This window comes from Syzygium oleosum, unplaced genomic scaffold (genome assembly GCF_021117445.2).
Source record: "Syzygium oleosum isolate NSW1041296 unplaced genomic scaffold, Sole_v2.1 Sole_v2.01, whole genome shotgun sequence".
Lineage (NCBI taxonomy): Eukaryota > Viridiplantae > Streptophyta > Magnoliopsida > Myrtales > Myrtaceae > Syzygium > Syzygium oleosum.
Genome location: NW_026607485.1, coordinates 28482708 through 28507520, shown reverse-complemented (window position 1 = coordinate 28507520; position 24813 = coordinate 28482708). Strand labels below are relative to the sequence as shown.

The window sequence follows — 24813 nt, the reverse complement described above, 5'->3', positions numbered from 1 at the left end:
TTGTCTTCGTCGGTGTTCGAATTACCTCTAATACGGTGAAGTTGAGCGAGGACTGCAGTCTGGAGATGGATCTGGCGAAATTGGCGGTGAAAGAGATAAACCTAAAGGAGTTAGAGAGAGCGGGTTTGAGACTCCAGTCATGATCTTAAAAATTAGAGGGAAAGGAAAAAAGATTTCATGATGCAGATTCATCAATTCGACACGAGGAGTCTGAAATTGGACCTAAGTGGGAGAGTGCGAAACAGAGGGTCACATGGGCTAACATGCCTCCCCTAGGGAAGGGGACAATGCACGTCGGCAGCTTGACGGGATGGAACAGACTTTCCAATGTGTTCGAGCTTTCTGTTGATTTTCTATCTATAGATTTTTCTAACCTTCATAAAAAGCAATAAATGTGTGATGGACCAAAATAAATTTCTTGTTAAAATAAAAAGAGAATAATCAGATTTCAGAGAAGATAGGAAAAGGGTCAGAGCATTCATTTTTCCGCTGCTTCAGATCCCAACACTCTTCATCCCCACCATCCTTTTCTTTCTGAAGGTAGACTAATCAAGGGAATTTTTAAATATCCGATTATAGTTTTTCGACGGGCCCTCGCCATTCACGCAATCGATTTTTTGCGTATTGAGCAGACATGTGTATTTTATATGTGCAATATCAAACCAATTTGCAATCGATACATTGAACCTCATAATGCGAGCAATGTAACTACATTGTAGCATAGGTCGTCTCGGGTCAATGTAGTTGATGTTGCTTTCTCACTAGCAGCAAACGAGCGCATTGGTGTGTGCCAGCTTGAGAATTATTCTAGTGCCAACATGTGCTTACAATGGAGTATGGACCATACAAGATAATTCATTCATATGATGGAACGAAAGGCGAGAATGAATTATACATGCATGATGTTGCTATGGATGATGGAGAAAGCAACCAAAGCAAGCCCACAAAGCTTCACTTAGAAAACTGTCGGTGTGAAGCTAAGCGGGCAAGGACAGTGTGCTTAAGATGAAACAAACATGTTTGGTCTTCACCATAATGACTATAAGCTTTCCCTCTTACAACACCCTTATTGCTAGGTTGGTACATCTTGCTCCTCCCTAAACAACCCTTGTCCTGATATATATATAAAAAAAAAAAAAAAAAACAACCCTTGTTCTTTTGGAAAACGAGACAAGTGATACCTGAACTTTGGCTCAATATGTAATGTAGTCTCTAAACTTTTGATTTATTTAATGTGGTCCCGAACTTTAACCCAAAGTGCAGTGTAGTCCCTAAACATTTAGTTTGTTCAATGTGGTACATGGACTTTTGGTATATGTTCAATTTAATCGTTAAACTATCTGACAATATTCAATATTTGTCCTTGTACTTGTATTAATGGAAGGACGGCATTGAACATTTTCATATAGTTGAGGGACTAAATTGAACATACACCAAAAGTCTAGAGACTACATGGAACATATTAAAATTCATGAATCGCATTGCACACTAGGCTAAAATCAGGGATCACATTGATTAAATTAAAAGTTTAAGGACCACGTTACCTATTAGGCCAAAGTTAAATTACTATTTGTATCGTTATCCCTATTCTTTTCCTCGAAAAATAGGTAATTGAGAGAGAGTACTGGGACCTTGAAGTGAGAAATTATTCAACAATTTGGGGCCCAAACACGACGCCCTAGTAAAGCACCTTTGCATACCTTTGTTTCCTTTATAAATCCGTCGACCACATCTTTTCATTCCTGGAAACAGCCATCACGCATCCCTCTCTAGCCAGGACCAGCAATAGAGCAATGGCAATTCATCCACGCCTCCCACTTCTCCTGATGCACATTGTTCTGGCTCTTCATGCATTTGCTTCTTCATCCCCAGTTCAAGATCCTGAACTAGTCGTGCAAGAAGTAAATGAGTAAGTACCCTCGGATTATTTCCTCAAGGCACTAATCTGCCTTTGCTACTCACAATCTGATTTTCTCCATATGCTCTCTTATGGTCTTCCACAGGAGCATCCGCAATGCGTCGAGAAGGAACCTCGGCTTCCTCTCCTGCGGGACAGGCAACCCGATCGACGACTGCTGGCGGTGCGACCCAAACTGGGAGACGAACCGGCAGCGGCTTGCCGACTGCGCAATTGGGTTCGGCAAGCATGCCATCGGGGGCCGGGATGGCAAGATCTACGTCGTCACGGACCCGGGGAACGACGACCCGGTGAACCCCAAGCCAGGGACGCTGAGGCACGCCGTGATCCAGGACGAGCCCCTATGGATCGTGTTCGCCCGGGACATGGTGATAAGGCTCAAGGAGGAGCTGATCATGAACTCGTTCAAGACTATCGACGGCCGGGGCACGAGCGTGCACATCGCGGGCGGCCCGTGCATCACCATTCAGTTCGTGACCAACATCATCATCCACGGCCTCAACATACACGACTGCAAGCAGGGCGGGAACGCGTATGTGAGGGACTCACCGGATCACTACGGGTGGAGGACCATCTCGGACGGCGACGGGGTGTCGATATTCGGAGGGAGCCACATTTGGGTGGACCATTGCTCCCTCTCCAATTGCCACGACGGGTTGATCGACGCCATCCGTGGAGCCACGGCCATCACTCTGTCCAACAACTACTTGACTCACCATAACAAGGTCATGCTCCTAGGGCATAGTGACACTTACACTAGTGACAAGAACATGCAAGTCACCATTGCCTTCAACCACTTTGGGGAGGGGCTAGTCCAAAGAATGCCCAGGTGATTACTGGCAATGATTTTGTCTTACTTTTATCATTATACTAACCACATTTGATTTTCTGAACTAATAAAGAATGGCAAAAGCTCGAATTTTATTGATTTAATTATCATTTATTTATTTATTTATTTTTGCAGATGTAGACATGGGTATTTCCATGTGGTGAACAATGACTATACCCATTGGGAAATGTATGCAATCGGTGGCAGTGCGGCACCCACAATCAATAGCCAGGGCAACAGATTCGTTGCTCCAGACGACGTCTTGAACAAGGAGGTGAGACGATTACTCTCTATTATTATTTTCAAAGACAATTTTAAAAGTTAAAATTAGGAAGAATTTGGGTGGTCCAGGAATTAATTATCTTAAGTATGCTCCTTTATTTTCGAATTGTCGCGCGAAAAATTTGAAGACGGGCGATTTTCAAGCAATGCGTACACTAAAAAATTCAATTTTTTCGAAGTGATCTTAGTGTTATGAATTTGCATTTTATCGAAATGTAGTATGATTAAATTTGGAATTCCATGTGAATGACACGGTTAAGTGTGTGGTTTTGGCTCTCATCAGGTGACTAAGCACGAGGACGCGCCGCAGAGCGACTGGAAGCACTGGAACTGGAGGTCCGAGGGAGATCTTCTGATGAACGGGGCTTTCTTCACGGCCTCGGGAGCCGGCGCATCCTCGAGCTATGCGAAGGCCTCGAGCCTGGGCGCGAGGCCGTCGTCTCTGGTGGGTTCCATCACGGCGAGCGCGGGCACGCTCGGTTGCAAGAAGGGCAAGCGTTGTTAATCAGTTAATCCATAGACGGATTAGTGATTACCTTGATCTGGCCTTAATTAAGTTGCTTTGCTTGGGGGATTATTAGTGAGAATGACTGCCAAAACGGGGGGAGAAAAGTGGATGGAAGGGGAAAGAGAAGGAAGGGCAAGGAAATAACTATGGCGACTGTAATTACACAAGAATTATAGCGATAAGCAGAATTATAGTGATAATGCTTATGTTTCTCTTCTATGATGGGAATTCGGGTTGCATATTCCGACTGAATTCACCAAACACCTAGACATTGTCCGATCGATAAAGTCCACAATAAGCCCTATCGCGAATGTTAGTGGGAAATTATTCAGTTAATCGATGTGCGCATTCCGATCATTCGAATTGTCCATCTGACCCAAACAATTGCCCGCTCGGACCGGCTCATTTCTATAACAAAGAGATTGGAAACCTCTTCATATGAATGGCCGGGGCATGAAGTGTGCTCAACTGAGAAGCCTAGTACCAAAACCAATCTCTAAAACTTGACAGTTCACAGAACTTTTAGCTCGTTTTAACATGTAAAAGGCTGATGATTTGGCAACATATGCATGACAAAGCCTCCAGACTGATGAGTGATTGAACAACAATGTGATCAAACGGGACCAAATTGTTTTCTTCTTGGTGGGCTCTTTTCAAGTACCATTATTGAAGTAACATGCTCGTCCATTCCATACGACGGAGGGCAATGCTTGCTCTCAGCTTCCATTTATTAAAGCTCCTCTTGTCCCCGACAAGCTCAGATTTGCCATGAATGACCACCAACGCACCTCCTACCACCATCACCCCATCTTATCCACAAACAGCAAATGCAGCGTCGGCAGACAAGGGAAATCTTCTTCTGTCTAGAAAATGGAACAGTCAGATTTTCTTGGAAATGTATGGTGTTTTTCTATCAGATACATGATCAGGAGGCTAACCATGCTGCATTAGAGAAGTTCGTGTCCTTTCGAGGGATCTCCGATGTGAATCTCATTGTTTTCTAAAGCATGAATCGATTGGTGTATCGAATCAAATCGGGATAATTTCTATTACCCCCCAATCCGACTTCAAGATGTCTGTGCTATGAATGTGTTCTAAATAAGTGATCGATGTCTTACTGGTACCGCAAAAACGAGTGCTTGGATGTACGATGACCGTCCCTTACAGAGGCATTTAGATGATGAAGAACTTACGGAGACATTTAGATGATGAAGTTTTCGCTTAAACTATTTTTGGAAGACCGTATTACGTAATCGTCCATGCAACCAATCATGAAGCTCCAAGAGTCATTATAATATGAAGTTTTGAAGAAAAATAGTTAAGGCCTATTGTATAACCCACTGTTTCAGGATTGGTTCGACCGGATAGTCATCTAGTGCTTCTGGAGTAGGACTACCAAATGGAAAACAGCTAAGTTCTTATCATATAATTCGTGATGTGGCGATAAAAGTGGAGAGACTTAGATCCCGAACATGTGCATATGAAATTGACGACCTACACATACTCAAAACATGCGAGACTTTTGTCAGATCCCAAGCTTATTGCATTATTGAAAGACACGAACGCCAGCTATTGTACCCTTCAAGATGTCCCCGTCTTTTTCGAACACTCGCCCTAGGATCCTGCCAGCCCCACTCCACTCTGAGAGGAAAAGGGTGTTGATTCATGGACGGATTGACAGCCTCTATAATTAGAATTCTCTAAAGTTAAAGTTATTTTGAAAACATTAGTGACAAGTGAATTAGATGACTCAGATCGGATGTTGTTTTGCCTTGGGTCCATCCACACATTCACCCGTCCACCGTGCATAGCTGCCGAGCCAACCGTAACCATGGCTCCGGCCGCGCATCTGTCGCCCGATACCGACACTCCCTGCTCTTGTCGTGCGAATGATGCCTCCGTCTCCAAGCACCCATCGTGCCACTGTCCCTCGGCTCTTTGCATGCTCTATTCGTCACAGGTCGAGTTTTGGCTCAAGGACATTGGACCTGGTGACAATGAGGGGGTCGCGGCCATGGAGCCCTCCTCCATCCGCGAAGATGACGAGGCAAGAGAGAAAGGTATTTTGGTCAATGGATAATTTACTAATTAAAGTCATCCCCTTATATATATATTTTAATCAGTAAACAAATGAGATAAAGAGAGCTATAATGCGGTTCAATAACGGTGCACGCCTGGTAGGACACCCCTTTATAAATTTAGAAGATTCCAATCCTAATTTGGAACAGGCTCCTTATGTGCGTGACACACATACACGCACAGAGTGTCACATGTGGCATGATATTGCATAAGATTATTCAAGGTTCACCAGTTAACATGGCAGAAGGACACGAGAGAGCTTCGTATGTCAGTAATTAGGCCGCTCGTGTGGCCTTTTTTGGGGGGCGAACCCTCTCATGTGATGAGGACCTTCACATTTATTATTTTGGAATGTGTAACATTTTCAAAAACTCTGAAAGTTCATTCAATGTAAAACTACAAGTTGGGAATTGAGGAAAATAAAATATTGGCTAAAGTATAACTTTGGTTTGGACTTCTTAGATTGCGATCAGGTTGGCAAACTCATTGTGCGATCAAATAATTCCATCACTCGTTATATAGACAAGAATTGGAAACCTATTCAAACTAAGTAATCACTCACATAGAAAACCTGCGTGGATTGGGAAAATTTCTTTTTCAAGCTCAAACTCGAAACATGTTTTTTTCAATATGTACCTTGACTCGATGTTTATCGTTTTTCTGGAATTCGAACTTCGCTTCTATCTCTCATAGTCTCAACTATCACAGACAACTTTCAAGCCACATTTGAATTTCGCCATAAATGTGGACCACATTAGAACACCAGCTCCATCTGCACCTTTAATCGCCCCCAAAAGGATTTTTAGACACAATGTCTTGTACTAAAAATAAAACAAAACCATCGTTACATCCATATATGTCAAGAGATCGAAGGCGTACCTTGTCAAATTCAACAGCTACAGAAACTGTTGGCTCTATAGGCTCCACCTTGCTACATGCACCATATGTGTCGGTTACCACGCTAACGCCCACTACCTCGCCAAATTTTTTGTTGCAACTCTACCTTAAGCTAAATACCGTCCATATCAGTGTAAACATTGTCAACAACACTTTTACCCATAAATATTGAAGACTCGTCAAACGTAACTTTTCTACTAACAACAAGTGAATTTAATTCCAAGCACCACAATCGATAGCCCCGCTCACCTTGTACAGCCTAGATATAGTACTTTCTTCATCGAGCTTACTATTACTCACTCGAACATAATACGAACAACCAAATATTCTAATAATAGATTTAACAACAAGATTACCTGACCATGCTTGTTCGAGATTTCAACATCTAATCGCAGTCGATCATGATCTATTAACCAGGTAGCTCACCATACTAATCGCATCCATCAAGAATTTTCTCGCTATACCAGCACTAAAGAGTAGTTTTTGGGATGTCTCTAGTAATGTTCTAATCATCAACCTTGTAATATGTTGTGGTTCACTGACATTAGTGTGGTGTCTCACTATGCCTTTTTTCATGCAAAATTTGTTGATCTTCTTACCAATCTCCTTTTCGATCAAAGTGCTCAATTGTCTTATCCCAACAACAACATCAAACTTGTACCTCTGTACAAACATCCACAACTTTTAGCATAAATCTATCACTTTTTCTCAAAGAAAATCACGTCGGTTTACGAACATCTAAGTGAATCACTCTTCAATCTTTGTGGTTTCTCTACTAATTTTACTGAGCTGCACTTCTCATTATTTGCCCGTGACACAGCACCAGTATACATACAGTTCTTAGGCCACATAATCATATAGCAGATTCCTTTCTCGTAAAACCTTTAAGCTTTTCTTACCAATGTGCCCCAAACGTATATGCAACAATTCAAACTTGCAAACAAATGCATTCAACATCTCCACAACAAAATTCACCATTATCTCACCTTGAAGCTTACAAGCCACTGTGCTTAATTCATCTCATTATCACTAAGGCAACTCAAATAACCTTCAAAACTCTACCTTCTGAAGTATACGACCACCCAGCTCAATCTAGGGTACTCAAGGAAATTAGGTTCTTCTTCAACTACAGAACACACATCACCCTGTCAATATCCTTAAGTTACCATCATATATTCTGATTTTGACATCACCAAAACCCACAACATCGTTTCCCAATTGCACTTTACCACTATTCGTGCATTAATAAGTAGTAACCCATTCCTGTTTGATGTAGCGCGAAACTAACAGCCAAAATCCATAATTCATCTGTCAAACAATGAATTATCAGTGATAGATGAGACATAGCCAACACTATCCAAAGTATAGTCAGTTACAGCCGCAACATCATTTATAAACTCAACTCCAATTCCCTTGCCATTCTTGTTTTTCAATTTAAAGTAATCTCTTCTTATATGTCCCCTCTTGTCACAACTCTAACAAACAACACCAATGATCTTATATTGACTTCGTCTATTCACATTCACACTACTCCTACTAATACGAGTACTAGATCTCTCTATCTTCACCAATGAAAGTAGTAGACATAGGTTTACCAAATTCTCTCTTCGAAGTCATCACTTAGAGTCAAGTGGCGGACCTCATTAAATTTTAAGCTTCAGTAATAGTAGTATCCCAACTATTGGGTAATAAGGATAATAGGATTAAAGCACCTACCTTATTATTTAAGTCAATCTCAACTAAACTCAATTGGCTAAATACCACATTGAATTCACTCATATGCTCAATAACCAACATAACTTCGCCCATCTTTTGAGTGGAATAATGTCGTATCAAGTAGACCTTGTTGATCGCAGAGGGCTTCTCATACATGTTCGACAGCACATTCATCAACCTCATGCTGGTCTTCTCTTTCACAACGTTAAATACGACGTTACGAGACAACGTTAGTCAAATAACACCTAATGCCTAATTCCAATCAAATTCCTTCATTGAATATGATTTCTCCCTAGATAGAGGTAAGGGCAAATTTCTCTAGTAGAGATTATCCTCAATCGGTATATTCTAGAAACCAAAACCCTTCACATCAAATCTGTCGATGGTTACTTTTCTTTCTTTTGCCGCCATTGATTCGCTTCAACTCAGTCAAACTTGGCTCTCACAGCAATTGTTGTGGAAGCGATCAAACAATAAAATAAACAAAACGAAGATATAGACCAGACACGAGATCTACGTGGTTCGATCGATGGAACCTACTCTACAAGGAGAGTAGCACACACTTCCACTATAATTAAAGCGGTACAACGAAAATTGCAACTACACTTTAGTCACTCAAATACTCATAGTGTTTCAAAGTACTTAATTACACCCAATAATTCACAATAGTTAAGCATCACAATTCCTCGTAAAACAATCTCTCAATCTCATAAAGAAATTCACAAATTTTACCCACGAGATTTAATTGACTTCAACACTCTCAAATTGATTCATAGTGTAATTTATGAAGACGCAGCCTCTTGGATATTCTTCCTATTGTTGGCTCAATAAAAGTTGACACATGATGCTAACACGAAACGGAGATAGACAAACCTTAGTATCTTGCGCGAGAGAGAGAGAGAGAGATCACCACTAGCAATGCAGTGATCTTTGTCAGACGACGGCGGTTGTGCGAATGATGCTATCAGATAAATGAGAATCTTGAAGGACACTGGCTTCTCTACCGCTAGTGAAGTACCATCACAACATATAAGTTTCGATGCCGTTAAATCGATTTGTTACTTATTCTCTACAAGTTTCATACCTCATGCATAATGAATTAGAATGGTCTCTTTTTTTTCATTCCAAAAGCATTGTCGGGTTAATGCCGCGAACAAAGTGCAACTCGCCTTTGTCCGCAGACAAGGGAATTCATCATTCACACAAAACCGAGAACGATGCTTGTATGTCTTCGCATTACAGCTTCGTGTTATACCTGATATCCCCCGACGGTTTGCTGTTAATGACATCTTTCTGTACAACCTGATCAAGATAGATCGATATCGTCAATGCTGCACAGAGAAAGGCTTAGCAAGAATTAGGTTGATGAATATTTGGCGCTTCAACCCGTTATATTCCCAAAAAGAAGGAAACAGATTAAGAGCCGCAGAAAACGATGAGCTAAAATTAGCTTGAAGCCAGAAGAAAGAGGCATGCACATTCATGGCTTTCCTCACAAACAGCATGCCTTCACCTCCGCATTGACCGCTCCATCCTAAGTTAATCGACCCAACTCTCTTCAAATTCTCCCCCCAACAACGTTGTCTCTTTCACCTACCAATTCTGCAGCTGTTTCTCTGTCAAACCTAAGAGAAAACATCTGCACGAATATCTCCGTCCCCCGAAAACTTGAGCAAAAGCCGAAAGATGGCACGTCAACTTGTTGTCCTCGCCCTAGTGCTCATTGCCGTCCTCGGCTTGGCATCCGCCCAGGCACCAGCCAGCGCCCCGGTTGCAGTCTCCACCGGCGCAGCGTCGGCCCCCGTTGATGACAGCACGATCGGAGCCATCGACGAGGGTCCCGTCAGCGGAGATGACGCCGTCGAGGCCCCGATAGGCGGGCCCATCCCGGAAGGAGCTTTCCCTCCCACCGAAGACGGAACGGCCCCAGCACCTTCCACCGCAAGCGGCGCCACCGTTGCCAAGGTCTCCGCCGTCGCAGCAGTCGCAGCTGTCGCCGGGTACTTCTTTTAAGGGACGAACTACGATAGCTTTCATTAAGAATGTCAAAGAATATGGTACCTTGTTCATCACATAACGATTAAAGAACGGTGCCCTTCTAAGACGACCCTTTTCTATTTCATTTGATTTGTGATTGCTTGTTCATTCCCACAAAACGTTGATGAAGGTGCAATAAAAACGGGACACGCTTTTCGAGAGGAAAGCATAGCAATGAAAGTCGCAAAATGAGAGAACAAACAAATCTTGGGCGTCGATCTAATTAAAAGAGTCCACCACCGTCAAACAATGTGGTTGTTTAAGCACCAGGTTAGAACTCGACTATAGTACCTTAAGAAGGCGATGCACAGGTTAAAACCAGCTCAATACTCCGTACTCCCATCGTGCTCGACCAAGTTGCAGGAGATCCTACGCGCTCGATCAACTCACGGGAGACCCTTCGTGTCCGCGCGCTTCTCGCTCGCCTCGTTTGACATAGGAAAAAGAAAATGCAACGACTATCGACATCGGAGCGCCTTTCTAGCGAAATGATCTGTCCGAACCACATTTTGAATGTTCAAACTTTTAGTTCAATGGAGGCGGATAAGAAAGGAGGTCGTCATTCATCGAAATTGAGTACCTATCTGGTTCTTCAAAACGTCTCCAGTTTTGATTTTCAGTGACAATCAGAATGAATAATCTTTAGACTTCGTGAAAACGTATCAGGTATATGAGTATAATATTTTCAAACATGCGTAAACTTTATTTTTAAAACATATCTGGTCGTATTACCTTTAAAGGAAAATTTCAATTATCATCCTCACTTTTTTATACACATCAATTTGCATCCTCTTCCGACCAAACAAAAAAAATTCCGCATCCTCACTTTAAAGCTAAGAGGAGCAATGCGCCGTAAATTCACAACTTTCAGCAATCACTGCAGACATACATATCAGACGTTGCGAAAGTAATTCACATTATCTTATGATCCAACTCTGTCCAGAAAGAATCGAGTTCCGACCTCAAAATGTACGTCATCTAAAGTAATCGAAGAAGGAAATGGTAAAACCGAAAACAAAACCTTCTATTCACTATCCCCTATCCATCTAACCTGCAACCTAAGAATGCAATTAAGCTTCTTCTGTATGTGACTGAATGAGAACTACCGGTCGAATCCGGCATGGTGAGACCTCTTGGCGGCAAAATCAGAGCCATCCTAATCTCCTATATCCTTAATGAAAGAATGAGCACCAGAAGTACATTCCTTGAAAGTAAGACAGAGCAGTAAAAAGGCATGTATTATACACCACCTCCGGACGCAATGGCAAGAGAATATACGAGTGTATGGCAGGGTCGGTCTCAGAGCTAAATGGAGGTGCCACAGTTGCAAATGGTCAAGCATTTCTGGGCAATTTTCACCAGGCATGTCAACCAAGTCGAGTTCCTCGTCATGTATCAATACATCCCCTTGAAAACTGGATTTGTACGGCATATGCTTGCCCCATACTCCTCGTACTCTGCTTTCGTATGGCAAGCCTGCACACATATAAAAACCGTTATAACCAAAGAATTCGACAAAAGAAAAAGGCATAATTTTAGATTCTTTCAACAGATTATAGTCACTATTCAAATGAACTACAGATTAAGTAATTCAACAAAAGTAATCCCAAGTGCATGGTCCTGAAAGAATAAAGAAATGTTTTTAAATGGTCATTTGTAATCCACAAGTAAGTTCATCCTCCTAAAAATTGCAAATACAATGACAGTCGAAGCTAAATGCGATGCAAAGAGAACGGCAGGTTCAGTCAAAGGTGGATTTAGAAAAGTACAATAGTGCAAGTCGAACCTTATACAATAAACAAGATTTGACCACATCAAAAACAGAATTAACTTATGAAGCACCGGAGAAAGAAACAGTCGATGTATCAACAGTTGACTCCTCTTCTTTTCTTTTGTTTTCTTTTCTTTTCTTTTTAGAATTGCTCAGTCGAATCTGATGCTCACGCATCAAGTTTTCTTTTTCCTTTTTTTTTGAAATGAAGAATGCTCTACTGATAGAAACCACAGACCGACCAAGAGTCATGAAGGATTCTACCCCTAGCTTAGTCAATCCACATGAAAGCCACTAGAAGCAGCTCTGGCGAAGTGGCAACAAGTGGCACCGACATTAAGAGGTATACTGATACAGGCAGAGGTCCATGGGAAAGGAGACTGAAATGGTGAAGCAACAAAGTTCTTGCCTTGAAAGGCACTCAACAGAGACTAGGACCGTGACCTAATTATATTGGTTGAGCCTGACGTTACTTTAGATTAAAGAACGCTTAATACAAGCAAGATGGCCATTGGACCTGTTGATGGTAACGAACAGATGGGACAGAAGACTAACAACAATGACACATGCCAAAGAAAATTCGCAATTGGAAGTGCTAGCAATTAGTGTGGGCATACGAGAACGGCCTCAAAACAAAGGCAAGACTGGCGGCTCTATGGATGGCGACACGGCTTGAGTGACCGACTGCATCCACAGATAACGACAGAGATTGATGGTGACAAAGAAAGTTTAACGAGTTCGCCATTGACTGTATGAGAGATTGTCAATAAGAGTCGTAGGCCAGGTGCCAAGGACTTGAAAACAAGTCAGCGACGAGATCAATGGCGAAGGAGAGTAATAATAATGAAAGAAGGTGGTGATCGATGCTGACAATAGATTAGGAGCATTTTTTTGTACTTAAGGCAAGAGGAAAACACAAAGCTAGGGTTTTTGTTTCCTCTCTTTCTTTGAGGCTTACAGAAACAGGGAGAGAGAAAACAAAAATGGTCACCTCGTTACTCACTTGACTTGAATAAGATTTCTAAGAGCTCTATTTATAGAGCATAGAAACACACTCATATCTGATACATAAATCCCTAACTTGATTATTTATAAACCCCACACTTCATTAAAAAATTTCCACCAACTAATCCCTAGTTCTGCTAAATATAGTTTAACAGATACTAAACATGTGTCTATCATTTCAAAACTCTATGGATGATTTTCTGGAAATTCGGTGTTTTCAGTCTTCAATTTTTTTTTTTTGTCGAAATGTTTTCGGTCTTCATTACATTGATCATAGAACAACTCAATCAAGTTCTGTAATTAAAATTCGGACTAAAATAATGATTTGACTTATGCTCTGCAGCATAAGTATTCAATACTAAAAATGCAAAGCCAAATTCCTAGTCTTATCAGACAAACCCTTATTCTCCCTTTACCAACAATCTTTCATAAGGTCTCAAGCATTAAGACCATCATACCCAACAATTCCGAGGAAGACCCTATTTAATTTTTTTCATCTTCATTCTATATAACACACTCCCTATGTTAAAGCAATTTTAAATAAACATCAGTAGCGCAACGGATACAGCATTAATTTCCACAGAACTCGATACGAATTGAGAAGAGTTCCAATACACAGAAGAAGGAAATCTAATCTGTGCAGTATCATGTTCCGACTACGAGAATAAGCATGAGTGACATACCTCAAAAAACTCGGGGGTCGATCCAAGTACAGAGCCCCCAAACCAAACAGCAAATTTCTGAATAGGATGGCTAACAACATTTACTTCTACTGGTTGTGCCTGAAGGCAAGATAAGAATGGCAAAACCATTCAGCCAATTAGTATGACAGGAAATAGGCTTAGTCGGTAGATCTCAAGGAGTTGATACAATCCAGCGAGCTCACTTTTACTTCACCACCAAGTCGGGCATCAGAAGCAAGAACACGGGCATCCACAATCTTTTTCAAATCCCGCTGTAACCTTCTGTGGAAATCCTTAAACATGGTAGATCCCCCAGACAACACAATATTCTGCAATCTCACAGAAGGAATTTGACACATACAAATGAGCCAACCAAGATCCTGGTCAAGTACTACATACAAACAATCCAACAAGTTTCAACTATTTCCATCCATTATTTCCTTGCAAATAGAGCTTTTCTTCGGTCTTTCAACTATATAAATGAATCTTCCATATGTGTATTTTAATCTTCTAAGTATACAATAAGTATTCCTGCATTTGCTCTTATTGGTTTCTGCAGAGAACTAAAATAAAACAGCTGTACAGAGAATATAAAGATCAATCTTATAAATGAGATGAGACTGTTGTAAGTTTATATAAGCATGTACTAAGTTACAAATATAGTTAAGGTCATTTATCATTATTCTAGACTAACAATACTGTACCTTGTATAATGCCCTCCGTGTGTCTATCGGTGCAGATTGAATGCACTTGTCAATGACAACAGGCAAAGGGGAAGAAAAGTCAGAGCTGTAGATCTCTGGATTAAAGAAAACCTGAAATCGAAACAGATTATTACTATAACAAAGATGCAGCAATAACTATATAAATCAACAAAGAACATTTTCAGATTGAACGTGTATACACATACTTTAAGAGAATGATAATAAGTAAGTTACGGATGAGCATCGGGTATATTTTGATTCCTTCAGCTTCGATTCACGAAAGGGTAGCTAGTCTTTCCCAATATCAGGTATTATTGAGTTGTCTGACAAGTGGAAACAAAGGAGAGAAGTGTGTTTCCAAAACCAGGTAGTTGAACTGGTTGAATTGGCAACAGAGCTTCAGTCTAATCGGATTTTGTACGTTCAGGTAAAAAGATGGATAAAAACACGCTGCTGACTCAGTTCAACAGGTATTTGCTCCTGACTTACAATTTGAAGGAGTATATCACACCAACTCAGATACATCACTTCTTAATACTCTAAGGACAAACAATAGCTATAAATAAAGAACTGGGATTGTATTTCCACCAAAAATAAAAAGTGAATCGGAGGCACATGAGTAATCAACCCAATGACCAATAATTTAGAGTACCGAGCACTGTGCCACCTAAAATGCATGGTCTTCCTTGTTTGAGAATGTACAATGGATAACATCAAGTTCACATGCAATGAACAAGCGGTCCAACCGGTTGAACAGCGAAACATAGCCTAAAGGGTTTAAAGACTGAACCGGTTTTGAAACCCATGGAAAAGGATAAAGGAAGAGATTTGAGAAGCTAACCTCAGGTCCAAGAAATCGTTCATATCCTATGTCACAAGTGTATGGTGCTCCTGTCTTTGGTTTAACACCTTTCCACTGCTTAATATACTTTGCTGGTTCCTTGTCATGCTTATTGAATTCCTGACATATCATTACCAAGTTTGAGTCTCATCAGAAAATAGATTCTAATCCTCAAGAGAGATACCTAGAAATGGAGAATCGGCATAAATTTCAAGTTGAGTTGACCTTGACAATGTCAGAACAGGTATAACAATAAGTTTCCTTCACTTTCCTCGCTACTTCAAAGGAATCCTCCGGTGGTACGTGTTCCCCTCTTTCCTACATGAAACAACATCCCTCCTCTAGTAAGACTGGCTGGACATTAATCATATCGTACCATGTTCAAATGATAAATCATAATGAATTAACACTAAAAAAAAATCAGGGATGTAAACAAACAAAAGTGTCAGGTCATGACTGGGCTTGAGGATTCATTTGAATGAGTAAATTTACTAGTAAAGATTATGGAAAAGAAAATCTATCGAGCATATGGAGAAATAAAGGAAGTTGAAGAAGTCTTCCTTTCTCAGATAAGTAGTTGGGGACATTGGAAACAAACGAATGGCTGCATGTGAAATTAAAAGGAAAGCAAGCATCATTGTCCATTCAAAGATACCATTGTGCTGGAAGAATACAATTTACTAGAAAATAGACAACATTAACTTACAAATAGGGAACTACATGAGATAGATTTCAGGAAGGTCACAGAAAATGCTGGTACTTGCCCAAAGCGAAGCAAAAATAATCTCATAAATAAGTTAGTCAGTAATGTCATCATGAATCTCAAAGTCATGCACAATCGCAACACGTAACCAAGTATGACAATAAGTGGGGTCCTAAGCTAAGCCTCGGCTAAACCTTGAAAATCTTAATGCCAGAATCCCTTTTAGATCTTTCCACGCAATAATTCTTGCTAATATAATCATTGGCATACTCAGTGATTGGGATTTTTAATGTTGAATCGTAAAAAAAGCATTAGCTCAAACTCTTATTTGGTGTCAAAACCTATTCCTTGACTTAAGAGAGGGTAGAATAGTGCCACCTATTCTAGGGCATGCGATGCATTGCAAAAATATTATCATTACCATCTTAAATCAAAGTACGCTAATTTATAGTCATTCATGCTCCCATTATAACCTACAACACAATATTCGCAAGATAGGATTGAGTAACTCAACACCACATCAACTAATCTTGAACATCTTGGATCCGAGCCTTTGTTTAGTACTATTAAAACACGAAAGTAATGGAAAATTTGGGTCCATTCTCATTTACTCCAATTAAAGACTGAATAGATTCGACCCATAGCACAGGATTCCATAACAACGTATGATTTTATGTGACTCAAATAGAAGTCATTACAATTTAACCAAAAGGGTGTATTTTATAGACTCCACAGCAAGGTTTTGAATGATTGGGCAATTTTTTCAACTTCAGTATTGCCTTCAGCAGGACACACTCCAAGGTTTTAAAAGTTTAATTTGTTTATTTTCTTCGAAAAAATTGCTCAAAACTAAGTTGAAGGCATATGAGGCTTGCAAAGCAAAAGGTCAACTCTTCTCAAGTCATTTGCAAGACAAAGTACTTAGAATCGGTGATTGTTGGTTAGTGATACATATGATTGATCAAAGAAGTCTCGAGTTGGATATCTAGTATGTATAGATTCCATTGTTGGTGAAAAGAAACAAAGCTTTTTGTAATCAGCCCACTAAAGTCAAATCACTAAACCAAACAATTGATTTTTATGGGGAGATTATTACGTACACTTGTTGTATACTTCTTTTCTCTCACCCACAATTATGTGAGAGAAGGCGTATACACTCTACGTGCGCAAAATCATATCTGGTTTTGTATTTTTGTTGCAATACTCCTTAATTTTTGTCCAAGGACAATTAAACTTACAGAATAAACTGTACGAGGCTATAACTTGTACAAGTGCAAATAATAGAAAACTCAACCAGCAAAATTTTACCCTCAACAAACTAACGCTGCCTTCCTAGGAAGAAACTTTTGCAATCTAAAGATTTCAGATCACAAGGATATGTGCTGACATGACAACAATCACATTCTTATTTAGACAAAGCAAGATTTAAGGATAAGGTACCCGCATGAGCTGTTGAATAAAGAGAGTAACATCTTTTCCAGAAATGGGTATTGACTTAATGCTGCTCCCAATAACATAACCATCAGCGACGGGCACAACGTGAGTAGCACCATCTCCAACATCCACTACAACGCCTGTCATCTCACACTAAGAAAAGCTATTGTCATTCTAAAGGAAAAGGAAGAAAAAAGAAGAGTACAGAAGATGAACAAAAGGCCTAATCGTTGTGGCACGGAAAACACAAGGACATCTAGACTATTTTTCATGCATTCAAAAAATATTGATTCCAATAAACTATTTTCTTAAGTATTCTTGAGCGTTAGACCAGAATATCTAACTTAATTCCCCACACAAGATCAACCAAACAAATAAGGCAATTGTTTATCTTTTCAATTATACCTAAAACCATGTAACCAGGCTATCTTTGTTAAGTAGTAAAACAGACAGAAATTTTAGAAAAAAGTCAGAACTCCATTCTAATCATTTGAACCATATCAAAACAAACCTATCCAGTAACATGAACAAAATAATTCAAATATTGCAGCAGTAAACGCATGTCAATGTCACAATTTCAGATTAAAATACCAGAGATTGTCCTAGGTGAAATCCACCATAGAACCAGAAGCCTTAAACAAAACTAACAAGCTTTAAACACACTCATTCCACAATCCATCAGATCATGAGAAGAATTAATCCTGGTTAGTTAATGGAAGTTAAAAGTAGGCAATCTGAAGATCATTAATGTTCAATATCAAGCAGTAAGCACGAGTCACTTAGATTCCAGTTCAAGAAAGCATCAATTACTGCTTCAGTTTAAATAGCCAAAGAAGGTTCATATCATAAATCTAAAAATCCAGAATACAGGCACCAAAGAGGTAACCTACACCCAATCAAGTTCAACAATCTCATGTCGCATTTTATTGAATGACTGTTCCATATGCAATACCCAAAAAGAAAAGGCAGAGATCACATGTACCGTGGAGTTTTATTAAAAGATTGAAATGTATCAAGAATATTGAGGTGTTGAGTTCGAGGTATTTCACCACAAGCTCGGATTTCCAACCCAAATGCAAAGTAAACCACACTCTTCAATGCATAAACAGATTGTATCTAAAAATGATTTGTTCTACTGATCTCAACTACCATAACCATATTTCAGACAACCTTAGCGCAATCATTTCTCCAAGGCCCAACTTACACTAAAGAGAGAAGATTGTACTGTTATGCAGCCAACCCTCCGTCCATTGCTGCTCAAGGATTCTACAAGAACTATGCTGATCTACCTGTACATTCTACCCACAGGATGCCTCCATTTTCAAGTTTATACAGGAGAAAGGACTACGAAGAAGTACGTTCTCGTTACTACAAAGGAAAATCTCCAGAAGCTGATCTCAAAAAATAGAGAATACAGACGGATTTGCCTCTAGAAATGACATGACTTGCACTAATGGATAAAAATGAGGAAGCACTTAGCAGTTTCATTAGCACTCTGAAATAAATCTTTCCGGGTGCTAATCACAGTGGAATTCCAAGAGGTCATTCAAAAATTTCAAAAATATTCCATCGAGACATCAACATCTTCCTACAGCACCAACTCCATTAAATATAGCATCTGCAGATCCTACAACTCTGCCATCGATAAAGATCTATAGAGCAAAATACCTTCCTCGTAAACAGTTTATCTTAGATGACTGAACCTTACGATAACTCCAGTCCAAACCATGTATTTCTAAAACGAATGTCTAAAGTTCAATGCAAACCTTGGAAGTGGTGTACCCAGCAGCAAGGGCGAGCACCGGCTGCACCGCAATGTAAAGCCCGGGAACATTGAAAGTCTCGAACATGATTTCGCCGGTGTACTCCCGACTCTCCGGAGCAGTGAGGGGACTCTCCGTCAGCAGGAAGTAGTGATCCTCCGGATCGCACCGCAGGTAATTGAAGATGCAATGCTGCCAGAACCTCTCCATCGCGTCCCAATTATCGACCTGCCCGTGCTTGATCGGGTAGGTCAGGTTGTAAATGCTGCTGGATCGGGATCTAGCGTGCGCCTCCTCTCCGATGTAGAAGTCGAGATCGGCCATGACCCCGGCGCTGTGCTGCGCCAGCCAATTGCTGCTCTTCGAGGAGCTCCGCGACTGGTTCTGAAACGACTCGTTCACCGCGACCACCGTAGGGACTATGAAGCAGGGCTCCACGTTACCGGCGAACCCCATCTTAGTGTACCTGCAGATCGAATTCCACGCGGAAAAGAGCCATTCAAAACCCCCACCGAATCGAGCTGAGGGGCTCGCTCGCTCGCGCGCGCGCGCCCCCCCACCGGCGCTGCATTAACAGCTCAAAATTGGCAAAAAACGGGGGCGGAATCTCACCCGGTTCCGTTATCGATGACGACGGCGGGGCGAGAGGCGGCGGGGTCCATGGAGAGAGAACGCGGGGAGGAGGAGGACGAGGAGGGAGCGGCGACGGAGATGGACCTGCGACAGAGATCCGACGAGAGAGCGCGGGAGGCAAGGGATCATGTTCAGGCGACGCGCCTACAGAAGCGCCGACGTCGTCGTCGTCGTCGTCGTCGTCGTCGTCGTCGCCGTCGCCGTCGCCGTCGCCGCCCCCGCCGTCGCGGCGGCTCCGGATGGCGAGCAAGAGGAGGCTTCCCCGAGCGGGCTCTCGTCGGCGTCGGCGGCGGCGGCGCTGCTGCTTGCTCAGGCGCGACGGGCGCGCGACGGGGAAGGAGGAGGAGGAGCAGGAGGAGGAGTAGGTGAAGTGGAGGAGTCGTGCATCGTTTGGTAGAGAGAGAGAGAGAGAATGGATGCTTAACTTGGGAATGAATCAAAATTCAAGATGAAGAAGAAGACGTGGACGACGACGACGACGAACAGCGAAAAGGACTGAGCAACCTGAGAAATTTTGCAGAAAGAAGAAAAGTTAATGAATTATAATGAGAGAGAGAGAACCAGAGAGAGAGAGAGCAGCAGCAGGAGGACAACGAACTCGGGCTAGACTCAGCAGCGCTTTGCTTGCTGCTTCTCCCTTTTGTTTCTGCTTTTTTGGGCCGGAGCCGGTTTGATTTTGCGAGTTTGACTCGGTGGTGCGCGTCCCGTGCGTGCGTGCATGGTACGGTGGCCCACTCTGGGCCGTTCGATAGGGGGAGACACTGGACGGTCGCTGCCCCGCGCGACGTGGGTGGGACCCGGCGTGACGTCGGATATTAACGACGTAAAACACAAGGTTGCTTGGCGACAGGTTCATGTTATGTCGTGTGTCCTCGCCACCATCGAAGTACACGCCTGACCGACCGCCGGACGAGCTCGGATCAGGCCCACCCCCGAGCTCGAGGCATCAAGCCCCGTTCACCGGGCTAGGCCTATATCTCACCCTTTACGTACTCTAGGTAGGAATGTGCCATTGCGATTTCAAATCTTAAACCGCCGTAGAAATTGTCACCAATCGATTTCTTAGGCTGATAGGGAAACTAAGGTAACGCATGATAACCATTCTGGTTCTGTCCAGAACTGGTTTTCTGTTCCCAGAAATAATTTTGGACCAGAAACCCGTTTGGTAACGCAATTCCATTTTTCTATTTCTGGAACAACTTTTTGTTCCAGAACCGATTCTGAACCAGAAATCAGAACCAAAAAAAAAGTAGGTTTTCTATTTCTAGACAAAAAATGAGAATCATTTCTGAGAGAACTCTTTCTTTAAAACACATGTTTATCTGGAAGTCACGATCTTTGAGATGGGAAAAAAAAGCAAAAAATCAAAAATTTCAAAACTTCACATAATGGTTTAGAATCTGTGGCTACCCACTTTGAGCGAAATTTAAATTTTTTTAGGTGCGGAAAAAAATCAAAAAAATCAAAAAATCAAAAATTTCAAAATTTCACAAAATGACTTAGAATACCTATGGCCACCCACTTTGAGCAAAATTTAATTTTTTTTAGATGCCAAAAAAATTAAAAAATAATCAAAAAATCTAAAATTTAAAAACTTGACAGAATGTCTTAGAATACCTGTGGCCACCCAATTTGGGCGAAATTTAATTTTTTTTAGGTGCCGAAAAAAATTAAAAAAAGCAAAAAATAAAAATTTCAAAACTTCACATAATGGCTTAAAATACATGTGGCCACCCACTTTGAGAGAAATTTTATTTTTTTAGGTGCCTAAAAAAATAAAAAATCAAAAAAAATCAAAAATCAAAAATTTTAAAATTTCACAGAATGGCTTAGAATAGCTGTGGCCATCCACTTAAAGCGAAATTTAAATTTTTTTAGGTGCCGAAAAAAATAAAAAATAAAAAATCTCACAGAATTGCTTAGAATACATGTGGCCTCCTACTTTGAGCGAAATTTAATTTTTTTTAGGTGCCGAAAAAAAATAAAAATAAGCAAAAAAGCAAAAATTTCAAAACTTCACAGAATAGCTTAGAATACATGTGGCCACCAACTTTGAATGAAATTTTATTTTTTTTAGGAGCCGAAAAAAAGAAAAAAAAGCAAAAAATAAAAAATTGCAAAACCTCACAGAATGGCTTAGAATACATGTGGCCATCCACTTTGAGTGAAATTTAATTTTCTTTAGGTGCCAAAAAAAATTAAAAATTAAAAAAAATTAAAAATAGCATTTGGGCACCTAAAAAAAATTAAATTTCACTCAAAGTGGGTGGCTAGAGGCATTCTAAGTCATTCTGTGAAGTTTTAAAATTTTTGATTTTTTTTTTGCACCTAAAAAAATTTAAATTTCGCTCAAAGTAGGTGGCCACAGATATTCTAAGTCATTCTGTGAAGTTTTGAAAATTTTGATTTTTTGCTTTTTTTTCACCTCAAAAAATTAAAATTTCACTCAAAATGGGTGGCCACAGGTATTCTAAGCTATTCTGTGAAGTTTTGAATTTTTTGAGTTTTTGAATTTTTTTGGGCACCTTAAAAAATTTAAATTTCACTCAAAGTGGGTGGCCACATGTATTCTAAACTATTCTGTGAAGTTTTGAAATTTTTGATTTTTTGATTTTTTTTTTTGCACCCAAAAAAATTTAAATTTCACTAAAAGTGGGTGGCCACAGGTATTTTAAGCCATTCTATGAAGTTTTGAATTTTTTGATTTTTTGATTTTTTTTTTTGAAAAAATTCAACAAATTTCCTATTTTCCCGAAATCTGAATTTTTTTTTTATTTTTTGGAAATTGTGATGAATTTTTCTAGAATTTTTCAGTTTTTTTTGGATTTTTTGAATTTTTTTGAGATTTTTAGGAATTTTTGGATTTTCTAATTATTTTTATTCCATTTCTAAAAAAATGGATTTTTGTTCCTGGAAATAGAATTTTGTATTGTTTATCAAACGGGTTTTTGTTTCAGGAAATAGAAATTTTGTGCTATTATCAAACGGATTTCTGTTCTAGAAATAAAAATTTTTGGTCATTATCAAACGGGTTTCTTTTCTCAGAAACTCATCCTGGAATCAGAAATAGAAAAATCTATTTCTGTTTCAGGAACTCATTTTGGAACAGAATGGTTATCATTCGCTGCCTAAAATTCTACTGTTAGGAAGAAAATCGACTAAATCATATTTTTTTTGTGGAGGCTACTATTCCTATCTACCCAGTGGTAAGCAGTCGAAATTACTTTATCCACTCAAGAGATCCCTAAGTTCCCTCTCTATTTTTTTCTTCCCAAGAGAGAAGAAATACGAAAAGAACTTATAGAAAGATCTCTTTACCGTACCGGAGAGTACCTTGCCCCCGTCTCTCCTAAATCGACTAATCACTTAGAGAGCAACAAATACACAAAACTAAATATTTAGGTCGTTGAGTTTGGTGATGCGTGACGGGGAGGATTAGCAAGTTCAGTATAGCATTCCTTGATTTTTAATCCTATCTGGGGGGTTTCACCGCCCACCTTCTGGTAAAATTGCCCCATCATGAGACAGACAACGACCCAACTCCATCATGCTATGTGTGATTGGTAACTCCATCATGCCATGGGTTATTTGGTGTCATTTCAAAAAGTGTGCAACGCATTCAGAGCTAAAGTCTCATGGATGAATCCAATCCATATCAATTAGACATTCGAATGACATTCAAACAAAGGAAGACGAATTCAATCCAAACAACATGTATAATCCATAGACCTCGCGGATATTCAAAATTCTAAGTTGATCCGGCGAGTCGCAAATCCGGTCCGACACGCAAAAAAGCCATTCCAAATCAAACAGGTGGAAGAATTCAATTAATATGTAAACAAATAACCCAAATTGTGTATAGTGATTTAAATTCAAAGTTAAAACAGCAGGGAAATCTAATCCCATCGAAAATCAACATATAAGCAAACGAGCATGAGTCCGATACCCAATTAATGCACCATGTTAATTCTTATTCGATGTTATGCAATTCAACGATGACAACGAGCAATTCGAAATCAGCATGTAATTTCAAGGCAGCATATGATTCAGAACATCATTTTTTTTTTGGTCAGAACATCATATGAGATGTCATGCATTTTTATGTGCTTAATCATGCATATGGCCTAATTTTATCATCAACATGCACAAATATTCAACATGTTATTCATCATCATCATATTGCAATTGACCTTTAAAAACAAAACCAATCATATTTAGTCAGCGTGCAAAACACTTAACGTGCAAAGCATAAAAGTTCATGATTTCAATGTACAATGCAATTGTTAAACTTACTCATGCGAGGAGGTATCCAGCTCTCGATGATCCTACAAAACTTGTCACAAAGCTGTATCCATATTCGAAAAGCATCTCATTGGCGCTTTAGTGGTGCATTCTGATTTAATTGATCATAATTGGATTTAGATAAACCTGTCAAAATAGATCATTAGATCATTTCTTAACTCATATTTAATAGGTTATGTTGTTATACATGTTATTTATACTCGGTAAATTGATCATAAATGGATTTAGACCCAACTCTATGGATCATAAATGAATTTAATATGAATATTAAGTGGGTTCCCAGCTTATCTAGACTCAACTCACTTCTGTGACTCTCTTCACTCTCTCTCACCCCTCACTTGATCTCGCGCTTGCTTGCTATGTACTCCCACCTCAATTGAGGTACAAGTTTTCCTAAATTTGGTTACATATGTTATGAATAGGATATGGATTGAGTATGAATCACTAAATTTGCATTGCATGGAAATAAGTTAAGGCGATTCGATCCACCCGTACGACATTTAGATTTAGCCTAGGAGAGGAATAAACAGTGCCCCTTCGGTATTTGACAGGCTAAAAACTCACGCACGGTTTTTTCATGCTACAAGTCAAGGATGAGGTCTTTCGGCACTTCCTAAGGACAACGTCAGATCATCCTAGATCATAGTGGTCTTTCCCAAGGTTTGTAAAGCTGCCTAGGCTTTGATTCTTTTGGACAGGGGATCTTGT

The 24813-nt window shown here is 40.2% G+C and overlaps 3 protein-coding genes across 3 annotated transcripts; 2 read left to right on the top strand and 1 right to left on the bottom strand.

The window, feature by feature from the left end:
* Window positions 1-1717: 1717 nt before the first annotated feature.
* Window positions 1718-3873, top strand: LOC115692355 (probable pectate lyase 5). The gene is made up of 4 exons (XM_030619174.2): window positions 1718-1909; window positions 2004-2747; window positions 2883-3021; window positions 3313-3873. The coding sequence occupies exons 1-4, from the start codon at window positions 1794-1796 to the stop codon at window positions 3532-3534; spliced, it is 1221 nt and encodes a 406-aa protein (XP_030475034.1). The 5' UTR covers window positions 1718-1793; the 3' UTR covers window positions 3535-3873.
* A 6042-nt stretch (window positions 3874-9915) lies between these two features.
* LOC115692354 (anther-specific protein BCP1-like) lies at window positions 9916-10242 on the top strand. Its single transcript, XM_056308575.1, has one exon. It carries the CDS (start codon window positions 9916-9918, stop codon window positions 10240-10242), a length of 327 nt encoding a protein of 108 aa, XP_056164550.1.
* Window positions 10243-11165: 923 nt separating this feature from the next.
* LOC115692324 (actin-related protein 3) lies at window positions 11166-20009 on the bottom strand. The gene is made up of 9 exons (XM_030619137.2): window positions 19783-20009; window positions 19174-19636; window positions 17414-17560; window positions 15496-15588; window positions 15271-15390; window positions 14430-14540; window positions 13929-14054; window positions 13726-13824; window positions 11166-11742 (listed from the first exon to the last, which is right to left on the bottom strand). Exons 1-9 carry the CDS (start codon window positions 19830-19832, stop codon window positions 11662-11664), a joined length of 1290 nt encoding a protein of 429 aa, XP_030474997.1. The 5' UTR covers window positions 19833-20009; the 3' UTR covers window positions 11166-11661.
* Window positions 20010-24813: the final 4804 nt, after the last annotated feature.